Below are 16,053 nucleotides of genomic sequence, written 5' to 3' on the forward strand. Positions count from 1 at the left end.
CCTCACTCTTTATCTGGATGCCAAGAATAGCAGGGAGCGGCTGCCCGGAGTGGTTCCCAAGCTCTCTAGGACGGAGCCAAGCTTGGCCACGAAGAGGTTTGTCTGAGCCAAGCTCTCAGCGGCTGAGACCGACAGCTGTCCGTGTGCTGAGCGGGCAGCACGGATCTCGGGTCATGGCTGCCTGTGTGCACTTCTTGGCTGTGGTCATCCTATCTTCAGGGGAGTTTCATGGGGTGGTAGGACCAGGAGACGGAAGGAAGGAAGGATGGCAGGTCTTTGGACACGGTGACAGCAGTCTGGTTCCTTTCTAGCGTTTACTGGGACTATGCCCTGGTGGTGCCCTTCAGCCAGGTGGTGTGCATCCACTGCCACCAGCAAAGTAAGCCCGCCTTGTCCTCGCTCGGGTGGGAAGGGGGAGGCTGCCTTCTGCCAGCTGCGCTCTGTGCATGGGGCCTGTGAGACTCCTCGTCCTCCCCCCATCCCTGTTAATGGGGCTCCCAGGCCATGCTGTGGCCTAGCCATCTGCCTCCTACCCAGCTTGGGGGCGCTGGCCGGCAGGCTGTGAGAGCCGATGAAAGGGCCTCAGCCCCACTCTCCGCATTCACCCCCAGAGAGCGGCGGCACACTCGTGCTGGTGAGCCAGGATGGCATCCAGAGGCCGCCGCTGCATTTCTCGCAGGGAGGACACCTGCTGTCCTTTCTGTCCTGTCTGGAGAATGGGCTGCTGCCTCGGGGACAGCTGGAGCCTCCGCTGTGGACCCAGCAGGGGAAGGTGACTTGGGTGGGAGGCTTTGGGGAAGGGCTGTGTGTGGGGGGGTTCTCTGCCCGCCTTCCCTCCTTCCCCACGTGGAGTTCTCGGGAGCAGCCTTGTGTGGAATCCTGGATGAGACTCTACCCTAGACAGCCCGACCGCCTATCCCTCCTTCCACAGGGGAAGGTGTTTCCCAAGCTACGGAAACGCAGCAGCATACGCTCTGTGGATATGGAGGAGATGGGCGCGGGGCGGGCCACCGACTATGTGTTCCGGATCATCTACCCCGGCCACAGGCATGAGCACAGTGAGTGTCCCGAGCTTCATCCCTGGGGAGGAGAGGAAGATGCTCGGGGAGGCAGGGAGCGCAGCGTCACCCAGGAGGGCAGCAGGCAGGGCCCACCGACCAGGCCAGGTTAACACCGGAGGCTCATTGCCTAGCCTCTCAGCTGGACCTTGTACCCACAGATACTGCCTTTGAAAAGGCGTGTCTCTTCTACCTAGCTCCCTCCCCACTTCTCCACCCCAGGACTCTCGGCTCGGCAGACCTAGGCGGCACTACACAAGACTCTTAGTTATCCTTTTGGACCCTGTCCAGGGGTAAAATACGTGGAGAAACTAGAAGTAGAAGGTGGGGAACCCTCCATTGCTCTTCACCTGCTCCCCGACCCCCAGAAGACAGCCCGGGTATGGGACCAGCACTTCTTCTTTTTTTTTTTTTTTTTTTTTTTGAAACAGAGTCTCACTCTGTTGCCCAAGCTGGAGTGCAATGGCGCGATCTCAGCTCACTGCAATCTCTGCCTCCCGGGTTCAAGCAATCCTCATACCTCAGCCTTCCGTGTTGCTGGGACTACAGGTGCCGCCACCACACCCGGCTAATTTTTGTATTTTTAGTAGAGACGGTGTTTCACCATATTGGCCAGGCTGGTCTCGAACTCCTGACCTTGTGATCCACCCGCCTCAGCCTCCCAAAGTGCTGGGATTACAGGCGTGAGCCACCGCGCCCAGCCCGGCGCTTCTTTTTGGATGGTGAAAATTGTCCACTGACTCCCCTAGAGCCAGAGCCCTCCTCAAACCAACTACTGATGAGCGTTAGCTGAAGTAGCAGGTTGCATCAGAAACAAACTGGGGGCTCCCTGGGGACTTTAGGGACTGGCAGGTAGAAAGGTGGCTTGGCCCGTGTGCGTCCTGCCCCACCCTGGACACACACCCCTGGGCCCAAAGGGGTCCGTCTGTCTTTGTGCATCTACCAACACCAAAGTTCCCTTTCTGGTCAGAGTGCTGCTGCTACCCCTAGGTTTCCGTGGGCCAGACCTGCTTTTCTTACAGATAAGGTTGCGGAGTTTGACAGCCCAGAGCGTTTATTGCCAACAAGAACACCCGCTCCCTACATTTCCTAACTTGTGCCCAAAGGTTGTCAACAAGTTGTCTCTGTAGTAGGGACCAGACTGCCCAGACCGCACGCTCAGCCGCAGCACAGACAGCTCCCCCAGGCTCAGAGGGCACACAGCATGGGATGGCCCCGCTCCCAGATGTACCTGACAAGGAGACACATCTTTGGCCAGAATGTGTCTCCACACTCGGTGCTTTATCTCAGGCTGTTGCTTGGTTTAGCTTCTCCAGTCTCTGCCTCCCCTCTTCGATCTTTGCCATTTCCCAGTCCTGGTCACTTCACTTCAAGGACCGTCTCCCCAAGGGCAAGCCAGGGCACCAAGAGGCTGAAACTCCACCAGGCGACGCCAGCTCCTTGAGGACAGCTCTGGGGACACCCTTTCCTTTTGCTGGGAGGGAAGAAAGTGGAATTTATAGTCTGAAAAGGGGGATTTGGAGTAATCTTCAGATTTGGTCCAGCCTGAGAGGAGCTAGAGAATGATCAGGACCCATCTGCCAGCCGCCATGCCCAGCCTGTGCGAGGGCCGATGGCCTCCTGGGCTGCCAGCCCGTTCCAAACAGTCCCGGTCGTCTCACATCCCCCCACCTCCGTTCTCTCTCTTCTGTTCTTCCTAGAGAGGCTGCCTCCGAAGAGTGAGGCTCTGCAGCTGCCCCAGCCCCTCACCTCCTTCCACACTGTCCCAGGAAAATCATCCAAAGAGCTTTCTGGTCCCCTCCCTTCCCCTCTTTTGTGCCCTGCAGAATCACGATGACCCCGGCCTCCATTCCACTCCCCTTAAGGAGGGAGTCCGTCCTGCCCAGGGATGAGGGTCCTCATGCCTCTGCCTCTTGCTGTTCTCTTTGAGCAGTCACTATTAACTACCACCACCTAGCGGCCAGCCGCGCGGCCTCGGTGGACGATGATGAGGAAGAGGAGGATAAACTGCACGCAATGCTCTCAATGATCTGCTCGCGGAACCTCACAGCTCCCAATCCGATGAAAGGTTTTTATCCCTCCCTCTCCCTGACCCACCTCATCCCCACCCTCCCTCCCGGGCCCACCTGCCACCCACCACAGGGGCGCGAACGGCAGTGTTGGCATTAGGGGACTTGTACCTAGGGCAGTTCCCTTCCATCGGGGGCAGATCAGGGAGGGCAGAAGGAGGCCAGACAGGCCCTGGCAAGTAAAGGGGCTGGCCCAGGGCAGGCAGCTCCAGGCTGCGAGGAGGGCACTTTGTGCCTGAGAAGGAAGAGGATTTGCTAATAAGAAGGTCTGATGATCTGATTGCCTCCTGGGCACCCTGAGTGGCTCTCTGAGCCCATTCGTGCTCCGGGGGTCAGGCTGGCAAATTCCCAGTCTTTCTGCTGATTGGGAAGACCAGCCTCTGGGCCTGGTGCTTCTGACTCCTGACTTAACAGAAATAGGACGGAGGTACTGGGTCCTTCCTGGGGCAGGGGCAGCAGCTTTGGGTCAGGCAAGGGGTTGAGGGCTGCCAGGGGAAGGGCCCCAGGGCTCAGTTTTCCCCGGAGGCCTGAGGGCCCCAGCAGGCAGGGCCTGGTGCTTTGGCATGAAATAGCTGCAGCATGGTGTCCAGGAAGGGGCCAGGCTCAGGGCCTGGCAACATGAGCTCCCGCCCCAGATATGCCCCTGGTTCCCTGTACGGTTTTGAGCAGGTTCCTCACTATCCCAGAGCTCCGTCTCTTCGCCTGTGCCAGGGATATAAGACAGCTGTGTTCCTGCCCTCATGAACCTCAGGGTCCATGAATGGAGAGGTCCCCTTTGTTGGAGGTGATAGCGTGGTACCCTCAGCCTCTCAGGGTTCCTCTGCCTACCACCCATCTTTCCTAGCACAGAGCTGGCTTGGTAGAGAGGGAGCCCTACTCTTTCCAGCAAGCAATCAGCCAGGCGACCTATGAGGACTGGGCTGGGTGCTCCAGGAAGGGGTGGGTAGGAAGAGGCTGAGGCCAGTTCTCCCAGAGACGAGGGGAGCTTCCCCATCCCCACCCATTCCCAGCTACACAACCAGTTGCTTCTCCCTTTCCCCGCCCCTGCAGAGGATGCCCTCAGAATATGTCACACTCCCCTTAGGCTTCCACAAAGTTCTGCCAGGAAGCCCAGTTCCTTAGCCGGCCACTAAACCAGTAATAGTTCCCGGGCAGGCAGGGCGGCCTGGTCTGTGTTAGAACACACCCAGCACACCCTCCACACACGCTGCCAGCTGCCCTCCTACTGCCAGGCGCCTGCCCTCATGCCCACCCTCCCTCCCAGCCCTTCCAATATGAGCCTGTAGGCCAGGCCTAGGTGGGAACATCCCGCTTCTGATGTTTATTGCCTGCACACACCCCTGCCATCTGGTTCCTTGCAAACCTGGACTTGGGGCTGTTGCCTGTTTACAGTGGACTGACTGAGCAGTGTGGGAAGGTTGAGCTCTGAGGGCACCCACAGAGCTACTTCTTCCCCCACGAACTGGTAGTCAGGCTAGAGACTGGAGGGTCCTAGCAGAGCCCTTGACAGACTCGGTGATCGAAAGCCTATCCCTGACTAGTCTCAGGGCTGAGGCCTCCGGGATCAGAGAAACGTCCAGGCCCACTTCCAGGGGTCCAGAGGCCTCAGGGCTCATCTGTGTATCCTCTCAAGAACTCAGGAGTTAGGCCAACCCAGTGTGGAACTTCTGGGCCCCTAATACTTGGGAAAGGAGAGGAGGCGTAAGAGCAGAATCAGCAGGCGGCTGGGGAGAGGGCTGGGGAACGGGGGCCCCCCACCTGCACTCCAGTCCATAATGACAACACTGTTGAGTCCGTTCTGCCAGCTGTTGCTTTTCAGGCCTGCAACATGCTTGACTTGTGCATGTGAATCAGTGGCGGGGTGTCCAGATTTCCTCTCCCTCCCTCTTCCTCTCCCCTTCCTTTTCCTGCTGCCTCCCCACAGAGCAGAGATGCTATTCACTCTAATTCTGCTCCAGGCCACGCACCTTTCACTCGGAGTCTTAGGGGCTGTGGGGTTCGTCACACTGTTTTCATGCTTTACACTTTCCTCATGCTCAGAGGAGAGGGTCAGAGTCAAAGCCGACCCAGCAGACCCCCCCGTCCAGCCTGCGCCCTCACTCAGTCACGCCATAGCCCCAGCTGTCTGCACTGGGCTCGTTCAGAGACACAGTGTTCGAATGTGGCTGGTTCAGCTCCTTCCTGGAGGATTAAGGTGAAGAGCATTGACCCAGGAGACATGCCTTGGCTGGGCCTCCTTTCTGGGCATGAGCTTGGTTCCCTTTGCCCACCCCCGCCCTCGCCCCTGTTGCCCTCCCTGCCTGCCCGCCTGTTGCCTGCTGCCTGCCTGGCTGGGCCTCTTCCCACCCCGGCTCCTCCCGGGACTGTCCTCTTCTCTCCTTCCTGCTGCAGGGGCCTGAGCTGGGCTCCTGCCCTACTGCACCTGTGCCCTCTCCTTCTTCCCAGAGTCTCAGGCATGGCTTGCAACGCCCTCACTTCCAGAGCCGCAGCCCCTCCTCACCACGTGTGCTCCCTTAATTTGCCTCCTGGTGGAGCTGAAGCGCCAGATATCTGCAAACCTCACGGCTGTGGGTCTGGGAAGAGAGCCCCGGCCAAGGCAGGGCAACCGCTGAGGGAACTGGAAGGGGCTCAGCTCAGCCCTCCCCACCAAGGCACACCCAGAGCTGGAGTCCAGCTCCCACCAAAGCCAGGCCCACGCCTGCAGCAGGCCACAGTGGGCCCCGGCCCAGGCTGAGTCAGCCAAGCAAACCGCTGCCCCCAGGACCCCCTCAGCACACACGGCTCTCCGTCCCTGTTCTTCCGAACTCTTCTCCACTCTCTCCCTCCCTCCTGGCATCACCCCCAGTGCTTCCACTTCCTCTCTCACTTTGCTTCATCTCTGTGGCTCACTGGACCTACCAGAGTCCCCCTTAAGCAGTGCCCTGCCCCACTTGGACCCTGGGAGCCCTCAAGGGTCTTGAGTTCTGATTCAGACCACCTGGGCTGGCCGAGCAGGCCCTGTCTGCTGGCAGCATAGCTGTGTCCAAGGAGTCATCTTCTGAGGCTGCAACTGGGCCTGTTCTTCTCTGTCACATTGGATGGTGGGCCTCTGTGCCCCCCACCACCCCCATCCCCGCCTCTGTGCCCAGCCACCACCCCCACTCCCTCAGTGGCCTCGTAGCCGTGGGACCTGTGGCTTCCATCCAACTCGCTGGTGTTTTCGGGAGGCCACCATGCTAAGAGCTCTCAGGCTAGGCAGGGATGGAGTAGAATTCAGAAAGGGCCCGTGGGAGCTGGCAGCAGGGGTGCCTGGCCTGGGCACGGGGCACTGCTCATCCGTAGCCACTGGCCACCAGATCTAGACTCCCCTAGAAGAGTCAGGCCTACGGGCAGGTGACTCAGATTCCTCAGGGGCTTTGAACAGTGGGGACTCACTGGACACCTTGAGCATCTCAGAGTTTGCCAAGAGGAGCAAGCTGAATCCTTGCAGGCTGGTGGCACTTCGGGGAGCTCAGGTCTTGGTTCCTTCTCTCTCTTTCCCTTCCCTCTGGAAAAGCAAGGGCTTGCTGGCCGCAAGATAGAGCTATAGGCACAGTCACCCAAGACTCAGTCCAAGTGTTTTACCACACGCAGAACGACCCCCGGCTGCCCCTCTCTGGGCTTGCTGGAGGCTCGGACGTGTCAGGCGCCCTCTCTCCTTACTGTTTCCATCTCTGGGCTCCGGACTAGGCAGTCCCCCCTCTGTGCTTTTCCACCCGTGGGTGACTTGATTCTGCAGCTCTGGGCACAGAGGTGGGCCTGCTGCAGGGTGCTGGGAGAGAAGGTTTCTCGGGCTCTGACCGTGCCATCCTTCCTGCCCTCAGATGCTGGTGACATGATCGAGATGCAGGGCTTTGGGCCCAGCCTGCCAGCCTGGCACCTGGAGCCCCTGTGCAGTCAGGGCTCCTCCTGCCTCTCCTGCTCCTCCAGCAGCTCCCCACATGCAACCCCCAGCCACTGTAGCTGCATCCCCGACCGGTGAGTGGGCAGCGCTCGGCTCCAGCTTCCCGTTAGCATGTCCGGCCACGTGTGTGTCCATCTTTCCTTAAAGGCCGTGTCACTTGCACGACAGGGTGGCCTCTAGAGTGGGACAGACCTGGGTTCAAATTTCACTTTTGCTACCCACGTGACTTGCAAGTTACGGAATTACCGTGAGCCTCTATGTGTCTGAACCTCAGTTTCCTCATCTGTAAAATGGGGTGATGCTACTTGCTGCTTACGGTACTTGTGAGGACAGAAGGAGAAAACCCCAGCGAATGTCCAGAGTTGTGCCCGGCACATCATCGGCTCAGTCCCCATGAGCTCCCCTTCCCGATGTGCACACAGACCCTGCTGACAGGCCGTCCACCTGCGGACACTCAGCAGCCACCTGCCGTGTGCCAGGGCAGTGAGTGAATGGCTTTTATGGGAGGTGTTCTCTTTTACCTTTACTTCGTTTTTGTTTATTAATCTTGACCCTCCGGTGCCTGTCTCCATTTTTCACATGAGGAAACGAAGATTCACACAGGTGAAGTTCATTGACCAAGATCCCCAGGTGGTTGGGGGCCAGGCGGGGGCCCCACCGCAGCTCTTTCCGGGGTGGCAGGCAGGGACAGGGCGCCCATTGACGGCTGCTGGGCTGTGGCTCCTCCTCCTTGCACCCTCCCCAGTGCCCTACCTGCCCCCCAGGACAGAACCTCCTCCCTTCTCTCTCTCCTCCCACCAGAGGGGCCGCAGCCCCTCCCCGCTAAGCCGGGTTGTTCCCACAGGTTGCCGCTCAGGCTACTGTGTGAGAGCATGAAGAGGCAGATCGTGTCCCGGGCCTTCTACGGCTGTGAGTGTGGGGCGTGCCGGGCTGTGGTGGGCTGGGGGCGGGTGGCCCTGGGTCGGTCCCAGCCCCCCGCTGCCCACTGCTGCCCACTGCAGGGCTGGCACACTGCCGCCACCTGTCCACGGTGCGGACCCATCTGTCAGCGCTGGTGCACCATAGCATTATTCCACCTGACCGGCCCCCGGGGGCCTCCGCAGGCCTCACCAAGGACACGTGGAGCAAGTATCAGAAGGACAAAAAGGTGCCAACCCTGGGGTTCCAGAGCCACAGGTCGAGGGGCTGGGGCGGGCAGGAGTGAGGGCTTCAGGGTAAAATGTGGCAGTGGGCGCGGTTGACAGGCCAGGGCCGTTGCCACGGAGTGACCGGGGTCCTGGCAGAATCTCTTGCATCTGGGCATGGGGCTGACACGGGAAGGGGGCTAGACTGGGAAGCTGTCCTGCGTCCACATCGCCCTGTGATCCTGGATAAAGCTCGGCCTCTCTCCGGGCGCCACGTCCTGCCCCATAAGGAAGGAGAGCAGAACGAGATCTCATCCCGCTGTGAGCCGGGGCACGGGAGGATGTGGCCACCCCAAAGCAGGCTTTGCCTGAGCTTCAGCAGTCGCTAGAGGCCCCGGCCCAGCCCATTCTCTGTGGGATGGGGCTCCCCGAGCTGGGCCACAGTGACTGTGGAGGCTGCACGGTCTTGACTCCCCGGGTCCCTCAGAACTACAAAGAGCTGGAGCTGCTGCGGCAAGTTTACTACGGAGGCATAGAGCACGAGATCCGCAAGGACGTCTGGCCCTTTCTGCTCGGCCACTACACGTTCGGCATGAGCAAGAAGGAGATGGAGCAGGTAAAAGGAGCCTGTTCCCATGGGGCTGGTGAGATGGGGAGCTGGGCCAGGGGACGCCAGGGAAGGGACCTTGGAAGCCTCAGCCCCTTCCCAGCCAGAAAGAAGCACGGCAGGGCAGCTCGACTGCCCTTACCCCGAGGCCCGTCTTGAGTCTGAGACTCAGGACCCAAGGTCCAGTGCAGGCCCAGCTCCTGAAGGGGAGGGCCTGGTGCATGCTCCCCCCATGGTCGTGGTGTGGTCTGAGTACAGGTGGATGCAGTGGTGGCAGCGAGGTACCAGCAGGTGTTGGCAGAGTGGAAGGCCTGCGAGGTGGTGGTGAGGCAGCGGGAGCGGGAGGCCCACCCAGCCACACGCACCAAGTTCTCCTCGGGCAGCAGCATCGACAGCCACGTGCAGCGCCTCATCCACCGAGACTCCACCATCAGCAACGATGTGAGCCACACGGGGCCTGGAGGGTTGGGGATCTTGGGGACTACCCGCGTTTTATGCACAGTGATCCTGGGCACCAGCCTGACCTCTGGGAACTGGTGGGGCCCTGCGAGAAAGGCCTAATGTGGCTGTGTCTCATTTTCTCCAACTGGAAATGGCTAACTGTGCCTCTACCATCTATTTCTCTGGGTATTGTAGGAATAAAGTGAGAGAGTGCATTGTGCTCAGTTTTAGCCAACTAGAGGGAAAGATGGACTTACTGGGATTTAGGGAAGCCCTCCTCCTTGTAGAAAGACCTCAAAGCTAGCAACAGGCAGTGCTGGGTTCTAGTCCCAGATCCACTACTGACAAGATGAATGTTTCTGGGCAAGAACTTCCCGTCTTTGGGTCTCAGTTTCCCCTCTCCACCCATATCCTCTGACTGTAGAGGCTTCCTGAGAGCTGTGGGCCTGAGAATAGGGGAGCCCGTAGAGCAGCCCCATTGGTGTCGACTGGCGAGATCCTTCCTCCCACGGTGTTGCCTCTCACTACACAGGACTATGCCAAGCTCGCTCAGAGCACGAGAGAGTAGCTCTTTCCGGCATCACTCCTGCCTTTCCAACGGCAAGTTCTAAACTGTGACTGCCTGGCCCAACGAACCCTGATAAGTTTCTTTTTTAAGGACACTTCCTTTTTTTTTTTTTTTTTTTTTGAGACAGAGTCTCGCTCTGTTGCCCGGGCTGGAGTGCAGTGGCTGGATCTCAGCTCACTGCAAGCTCCGCCTCCCGGGTTCACACCATTCTCTTGCCTCAGCCTCCCGAGTAGCTGGGACTACAGGCGCCCACCACCTCGCCCGGCTAGGTTTTTGTATTTTTCAGTAGAGACGGGTGTTCGCCAGGATGGTCTCGATCTCCTGACCTCGTGATCCACCCGTCTCAGCCTCCCAAAGTGCTGGGATTACAGGCTTGAGCCACCACGCCCGACCAACTTTTTTCTTTAAAATTGCCTCTTTATTGTGTATTCTTGTTACTTTACTAAATCCTTACTAACATTAACAGAAAATGCAAGTTGAAGGAAGTTAAATCTAACTGGCTGGGTGTGGTGGCTCATGCCTGTAATTCCAACACTTTGGGAGGCAGAGGTTGGAGGACTGCTTGAGTTCAAGAGTTCAAGACCAGCCTGGGCAACATGTGAAACCCTGTCTTTACAACAAACGCAAAAATTAGCCGCATGTGTTAGGGTGCGCCTGTGGTCCCAGCTACTCGGGAGGCTGAGGTGAGTGGACCACTGGAGCCATGGAGGTTGAGGCTGCAGTGAGCCGTGCTCCCACCACTGCACTGCACTCTAGCCTGGGCTATGGAGTGAGACCCTGCCTCAGAAATAAAAAAAAAGAAAGAAAGAAATAGAACTAACAAGGCACATTCTCATTTCCCATGTGCTTTGTTCTTAATCCCCTATTCAGGAACACATTCTCCCTCTCTCTGGTTTTGTAAAAATCTTAGTCTGTGCCACTGCCCGGCTGCTGAGCTCATGGACAGCAGTAGCCTTCCTCACTGGCATATCCAGTTGCCACAGAACTGTGGCCTTACCCAGCACTTCATGCTTCCTGCCCAAAGTAGAAACTGCTTTTACCGTCGCTTTCCCTACATGGTCAAAATAGAGAAAGAAAAATCCCAGAGTCTCGGTGCGTCTCTTCTCTTCCCCGTGCCTTGTCCACGGTGGTGGACTGTGTCTAGTCGGTAGAGTGTTTGCTTTTCCTTCTTACGTCTCCCTTGCCCGAGGGCTAATGGAGCTGACTAGGTACTTGTCACAGAATGCTTCTGTCTTGTCCTGCTGAACATTCAATACTGAAACTAAGGAAACACTTGTTTTTCCTAAAACCTTTAGCCTTCTCTCCACCCAGGGTGTCCTGGCAGCCACACCAAAACACTAAGGACGTCCTCCTGTTCTCATGATTTTAGGCGTTTCGAGCATGAGACTTAGTTCAAACTGGCCATTGAGCGTTCGGCCCTCTGGCTCCCTTTCTTCCCTTCAGTAGCCACCGGAAGACCTGGAGCTGTTGCTTCGAGCAGGGCTGAAGGCGGCGTCTTCATGTTTGGCCAGAGGCTGCTCTCTCTGGGTCGGAAGCTGGCTTGGTGCTCCGTGGCAGCGACGGTGTTGGGGGCTGTGGTGGGAGAGGGGGTGTGAAGAGTTTTGCATTCCAGCTCCCTTCTGGCCGAGGCGGCTGCGGGAAGGTGCTAGAGTGAAGGTGGAGCCGCCCTGTGTTCACCCACCAGGTGTTTATCTCTGTGGATGAACTGGAGCCCCCGGGGCCCCAGGACCCCGAAGATTCCAGACCAAAGCCTGAGCAGGAAGCAGGAGCCGGGACTCCGGGCACCGCTGCGGTGGAGCAGCAGCATTCCGTGGAGTTTGACTCCCCAGACTCAGGACTGCCCTCCTCTCGCAATTACTCCGTGGCCTCGGGCATCCAGTCAAGCCTAGATGAGGGGCAGAGCGTAGTCTTCGAAGAGGAGGACGGCGGCGGGGAGGAAGGCTCCAGTGGGCTCGGCCCTGCAGCTCACACTTTCTCGGAGCCCCAGGATCCCAGCCAGGAGAAGCCTCCTCAGGCCGGAGAACTGGAGGCGGGGGAGGAGCTCGCAGCTGTGTGTGCAGCTGCCTACACTGTGCGTACATGCCCCCCAGGCGCTGTTCCCAGCCGCCCAGAGGCCCTCCTGACATCCCAGAGCTGGGGAAGGGCTGGCGGGGTGGAAGGCGGGGTGCCCTGACTGCCCTGGAAGGGAGTTCTGAGCCCATTTCTCAGCATCCTCAGAGGACTCGCTCTGGTCTCGGGATTCCCTGTTTTGCTGCATTTCTTGGGGCACATTCTGTCCCCAGCCTGGGAAGGGCTGCCCGGTCTCATGCCTGAGGGCCCTCCCCTCTTCCAGATAGAATTACTGGACACTGTGGCCTTAAACCTGCACCGCATAGACAAGGATGTGCAGAGATGTGACCGCAACTACTGGTACTTCACGCCCCCCAACCTGGACAGGCTCAGAGACGTCATGTGCAGGTGCCTTGTGGGGCGGGGCTCAGGGTGGGAGGCGGGACCCTGCCCCCGCACTCTGGCTCCCGCCAGTTACTCTGAAACATGAGGTCCGGAAGGTGCCCTGCTCCTCTCTCCTGCTCCTGAATCACACTTGGCTCCCCCTGCCTGGAGAGCTTCTTCCCTGCAACACCCCTTCCCCGCCCCTCTTCATTCTTAGGTCCACCGGACTCCCCTTCAGCCGCTTCTTCAGGAAGCTGTCCCTCATCCCCGCCCCCGCGCCCACCTACCAGGCATGACGGCCTTGTCTCTCCCTAAGTCCTGAGTGCCTTGGGGGGGCCTGTGGGTTGTTCCCCATTGTCTCCCTGTGGGGGGTGCACAGTACATGGCTTAGGGTCAGGGAAAGGCTGACTTCCGGGCGGCAGGTGGCTCTGGAGGCCTTTTCCCCAGGGATCCGGAGGGAGGGAAGAATGGGGCACAGCCACAGTGACTCTGCCCCTACCTTTCAGCTATGTGTGGGAGCACCTGGACGTGGGCTATGTGCAGGGCATGTGCGATCTGCTGGCACCTCTCCTGGTCACCCTCGACAACGGTGAGGGATGAGGGATGAGCACCTCTCCCGGTCGCCCTAGACAACAGTGAGGGATGGGGGGACGTGGGACTGGGCGCCTCTCCCGGTCACCCTAGACAACAGTGCGGGATGGGGGAATGTGGGACTGCGCACTTCTCCTGCTCACCCTCGACAACGGTGAGGGATGGGGGACATGGGACTGGGCACCTCTCCTGGTCAACCTTGACAACCGTGAGGGATGGGAGGACGTGGGACTGAGCACCTCTCCTGGTCACCCTCGACAACGGTGAGGGATGGGAGGACGTGGGACTGAGCACCTCTCCTGGTCACCCTCGACAACGGTGAGGGATGGGGGACGTGGGACTGGTCGCCTCTCCTGGTCACCCTTGACAACCGTGAGGGATGGGGGACGTGGGACTGGGCACCTCTCCTGGTCACCCTCGACAACGGTGACGGATGGGAGACATGGGACTGGGCACCTCTCCTGGTCACCCTCGACAACGGCGAGGGATGGGACGTGGGACTAGGCTGCAGAAGCTGGAGAAAGGACGAGAGGCTGGCCAGGTCTGGAAGAGCAGGAATGGGAGCCAGCCCTGTCCCGAGTGTCCTGCCCTGCCAGCTTTACCCCGGTCTCCCCTCAGATCAGCTGGCCTACAGCTGCTTCAGCCACCTCATGAAGAGGATGAGCCAGAACTTCCCCAACGGGGGTGCCATGGACACCCACTTTGCCAACATGCGCTCCCTCATCCAGGTGAGGCCGGTTGCCACCCACGGGCACGGGAGCAGGCAGAGCCGGGCTTGTCCATCGTCCACAGGAAGGCTAGGGAGCTTTCCAAAAACATACTTCACATAGAAACTTAATTTCTTTCATTTTAAAAGACATAGTTTTGGCCAGGCAAGGCTGCTCAGGCCTGTCATCCCAGCACTTTGGGAGGCTGAGGCGGGCGAATGACGAAGTCAGGAGTTCGAAGCCAGCCTGGTCAACATCATGAAACCCCATCTCTACTAAAAATACAAAAATTAGCCGGGCGTTGGGGGGCGCCTGTAGTCCCAGCTACTCAGGAGGCTGAGGCAGGAGAATCGCTCGAACCCGGGAGGCGGAGCTTGCAGTGAGCCAAGGTCGCGCCACTGCACTCCAGCCTGGGAGACAGAGCGAGACTCCGACTCAAAAACAAAAAACAGAGAACCATGGTCTCAGTGTTAGAACTTGAGGAGGAGTGTGTGTGAATGCTCGTGCCCATGAAAGCTCTGGCAAACAGTAGGGGTTGCTGATGACATCAGATACCCAGAAAATCGTATAACCCTAAAAATAAAGCAGCCCTGAGAGATGGGTGATGGGAGGGGTAGCAGGGAGCAACCCAGCCTCCACAAGGAGATCCAAGGGGGAGAGAGTGCACCGCGGGGCACGGGGCAACAGACAGACCCACTGCCAGGTCTGGGAATCACACCACGGGGCACGGGGCAACAGACAGACCCACTGCCAGGTCTGGGAATCACACCATGGGGCAACAGACAGACCCACTGCCAGGTCTGGGAATCACACCATGGGGCAACAGACAGACCCACTGCCAGGTCTGGGAATCACACCATGGGGCAACAGACAGACCCACTGCCAGGTCTGGGAATCACACCACGGGGCACGGGGCAACAGACAGACCCACTGCCAGGTCTGGGAATCACACCACGGGGCACGGGGCAACAGACAGACCCACTGCCAGGTCTGGGGATCACACCACGGGGCACGGGGCAACAGACAGACCCACTGCCAGGTCTGGGGATCGCGTGCATCCCTGGGCGTGAGCGGAGGGTGAGTGGTGGCCAGAGAGGAAGCATCAGCTCAGGGCTCTCCCTTTTCCCACCTACATAAGATCCTGGACTCAGAGCTGTTTGAGCTGATGCATCAGAATGGAGACTACACCCACTTCTACTTCTGTTATCGCTGGTTCCTGCTGGATTTTAAGAGGGGTAAGAAGTGGGTTGGATCATGGGGCTGAGGTGGGGGCAGTAAGAGCTCCCTCTTCCCCAAAGCCAACAGTTCTCTTTTTTTTTTTTTTTTTTTTTGAGACGGAGTCTCGCTCTGCCGCCCAGGCTGGAGTGCAGTGGCCGGATCTCAGCTCACTGCAAGCTCCGCCTCCCGGGTTCACGCCATTCTCCTGCCTCAGCCTCCCGAGTAGCTGGGATTACAGGCGCCCGCCACCTCGCCCGGCTAGTTTTTTGTATTTTTTAGTAGAGACGGGGTTTCACCGTGTCAGCCAGGATGGTCTCGATCTCCTGACCTCGTGATCCGCCCATCTCGGCCTCCCAAAGTGCTGGGATTACAGGCTTGAGCCACCGCGCCCGGCCTCGCCAACAGTTCTCAATCCTAACCGGACCTTGGAACCCGCTGCGGAGCTTTAAAAAACTACGAGTACCCTGGGCCCCACCCAGTCCCAGACTTACTAATTGTGGCTGCCTGGGCCTGTGTGTTCTTAAATGCCCCCTGACCAGACACAGTGGCTTATGCCTGTAATCCCAGCACTTTGGGAAGTCAAGGTGAGAGGACTGCCTGAGCCCAGGAACTTGAGACCAGCCTGGGCAACATAGCCAGACCCTGTCTTTAATTTCTAAAATAGAAAGAAAAAATTTGGCTGGGTGCAGTGGCTCATACCTGTAATCCCAGCACTTTGGGAGGCCGAGGCAAGCAGATCACTTGAGGTCAGGGGTTTGAGGCCAGCCTGGCCAACATGGTGAAACTCCGTCTCTACTAAAAATACAAAAATCAGCTGGGCGTGGTGGCGGGTGCCTGTAGTGGAGGTGAGGTTACAGTGAGCTGAGATTGTGCCACTGCACTCCAGCTGGGGCAACAGAGCCAGACTCTGTCTCAAAAAAAAAAAGGAAAAGAAAAGAAAAAATTAAAAAGAAAACAAAATCTCCCAAAGTGCCACCAGGGTTGACAATTACAACTCTCATAGGTCATGGTTTGGGGAACTTTTTTCTTTTTTTTTCTTTTTTTTTTTTTTTTTTTTTTTTGAGACGGAGTCTTGCTCTGTAGCCCGGGCTGGAGTGCGGTGGCCGGATCTCGGCTCACTGCAAGCTCCGCCTCCTGGGTTTACGCGATTCTCCTGCCTCAGCCTCCCGAGTAGCTGGGACTACAGGTGCCCGCCACCTCGCCCCGCTAGTTTTTTGTATTTTTTAGTAGAGACGGGGTTTCACCGTGTTAGCCAGGATGGTCTCGATCTCCTGACCTCGTGATCCGCCCATCTCGGCCTCCCAAAGTGCTGGGA

At 58.5% G+C, this 16,053-nt stretch overlaps 1 protein-coding gene across 2 annotated transcripts in view; it reads left to right on the forward strand.

Moving 5' to 3' along the window:
• Positions 1–16,053, forward strand: part of SGSM2 (small G protein signaling modulator 2) — a 43,593-nt gene that overhangs the window by 25,146 nt on the left and 2,394 nt on the right. The window contains exons 9-22 of one of the 2 annotated variants that reach the window (XM_005582478.4): positions 312–379; positions 612–772; positions 932–1,058; positions 2,992–3,126; positions 6,970–7,123; positions 7,894–7,958; positions 8,051–8,196; positions 8,661–8,789; positions 9,039–9,221; positions 11,474–11,860; positions 12,122–12,246; positions 12,729–12,811; positions 13,432–13,541; positions 14,659–14,755. In XM_005582478.4, the coding sequence (XP_005582535.3) occupies positions 312–379; positions 612–772; positions 932–1,058; positions 2,992–3,126; positions 6,970–7,123; positions 7,894–7,958; positions 8,051–8,196; positions 8,661–8,789; positions 9,039–9,221; positions 11,474–11,860; positions 12,122–12,246; positions 12,729–12,811; positions 13,432–13,541; positions 14,659–14,755 (1,970 nt within the window). The remainder of the gene's footprint in view (positions 1–311; positions 380–611; positions 773–931; positions 1,059–2,991; positions 3,127–6,969; positions 7,124–7,893; positions 7,959–8,050; positions 8,197–8,660; positions 8,790–9,038; positions 9,222–11,473; positions 11,861–12,121; positions 12,247–12,728; positions 12,812–13,431; positions 13,542–14,658; positions 14,756–16,053) is intronic. The other variant, XM_005582479.4, reaches the window with a different exon arrangement.

Source organism: Macaca fascicularis, chromosome 16, assembly GCF_037993035.2.
Source record: "Macaca fascicularis isolate 582-1 chromosome 16, T2T-MFA8v1.1".
NCBI lineage: Eukaryota > Metazoa > Chordata > Mammalia > Primates > Cercopithecidae > Macaca > Macaca fascicularis.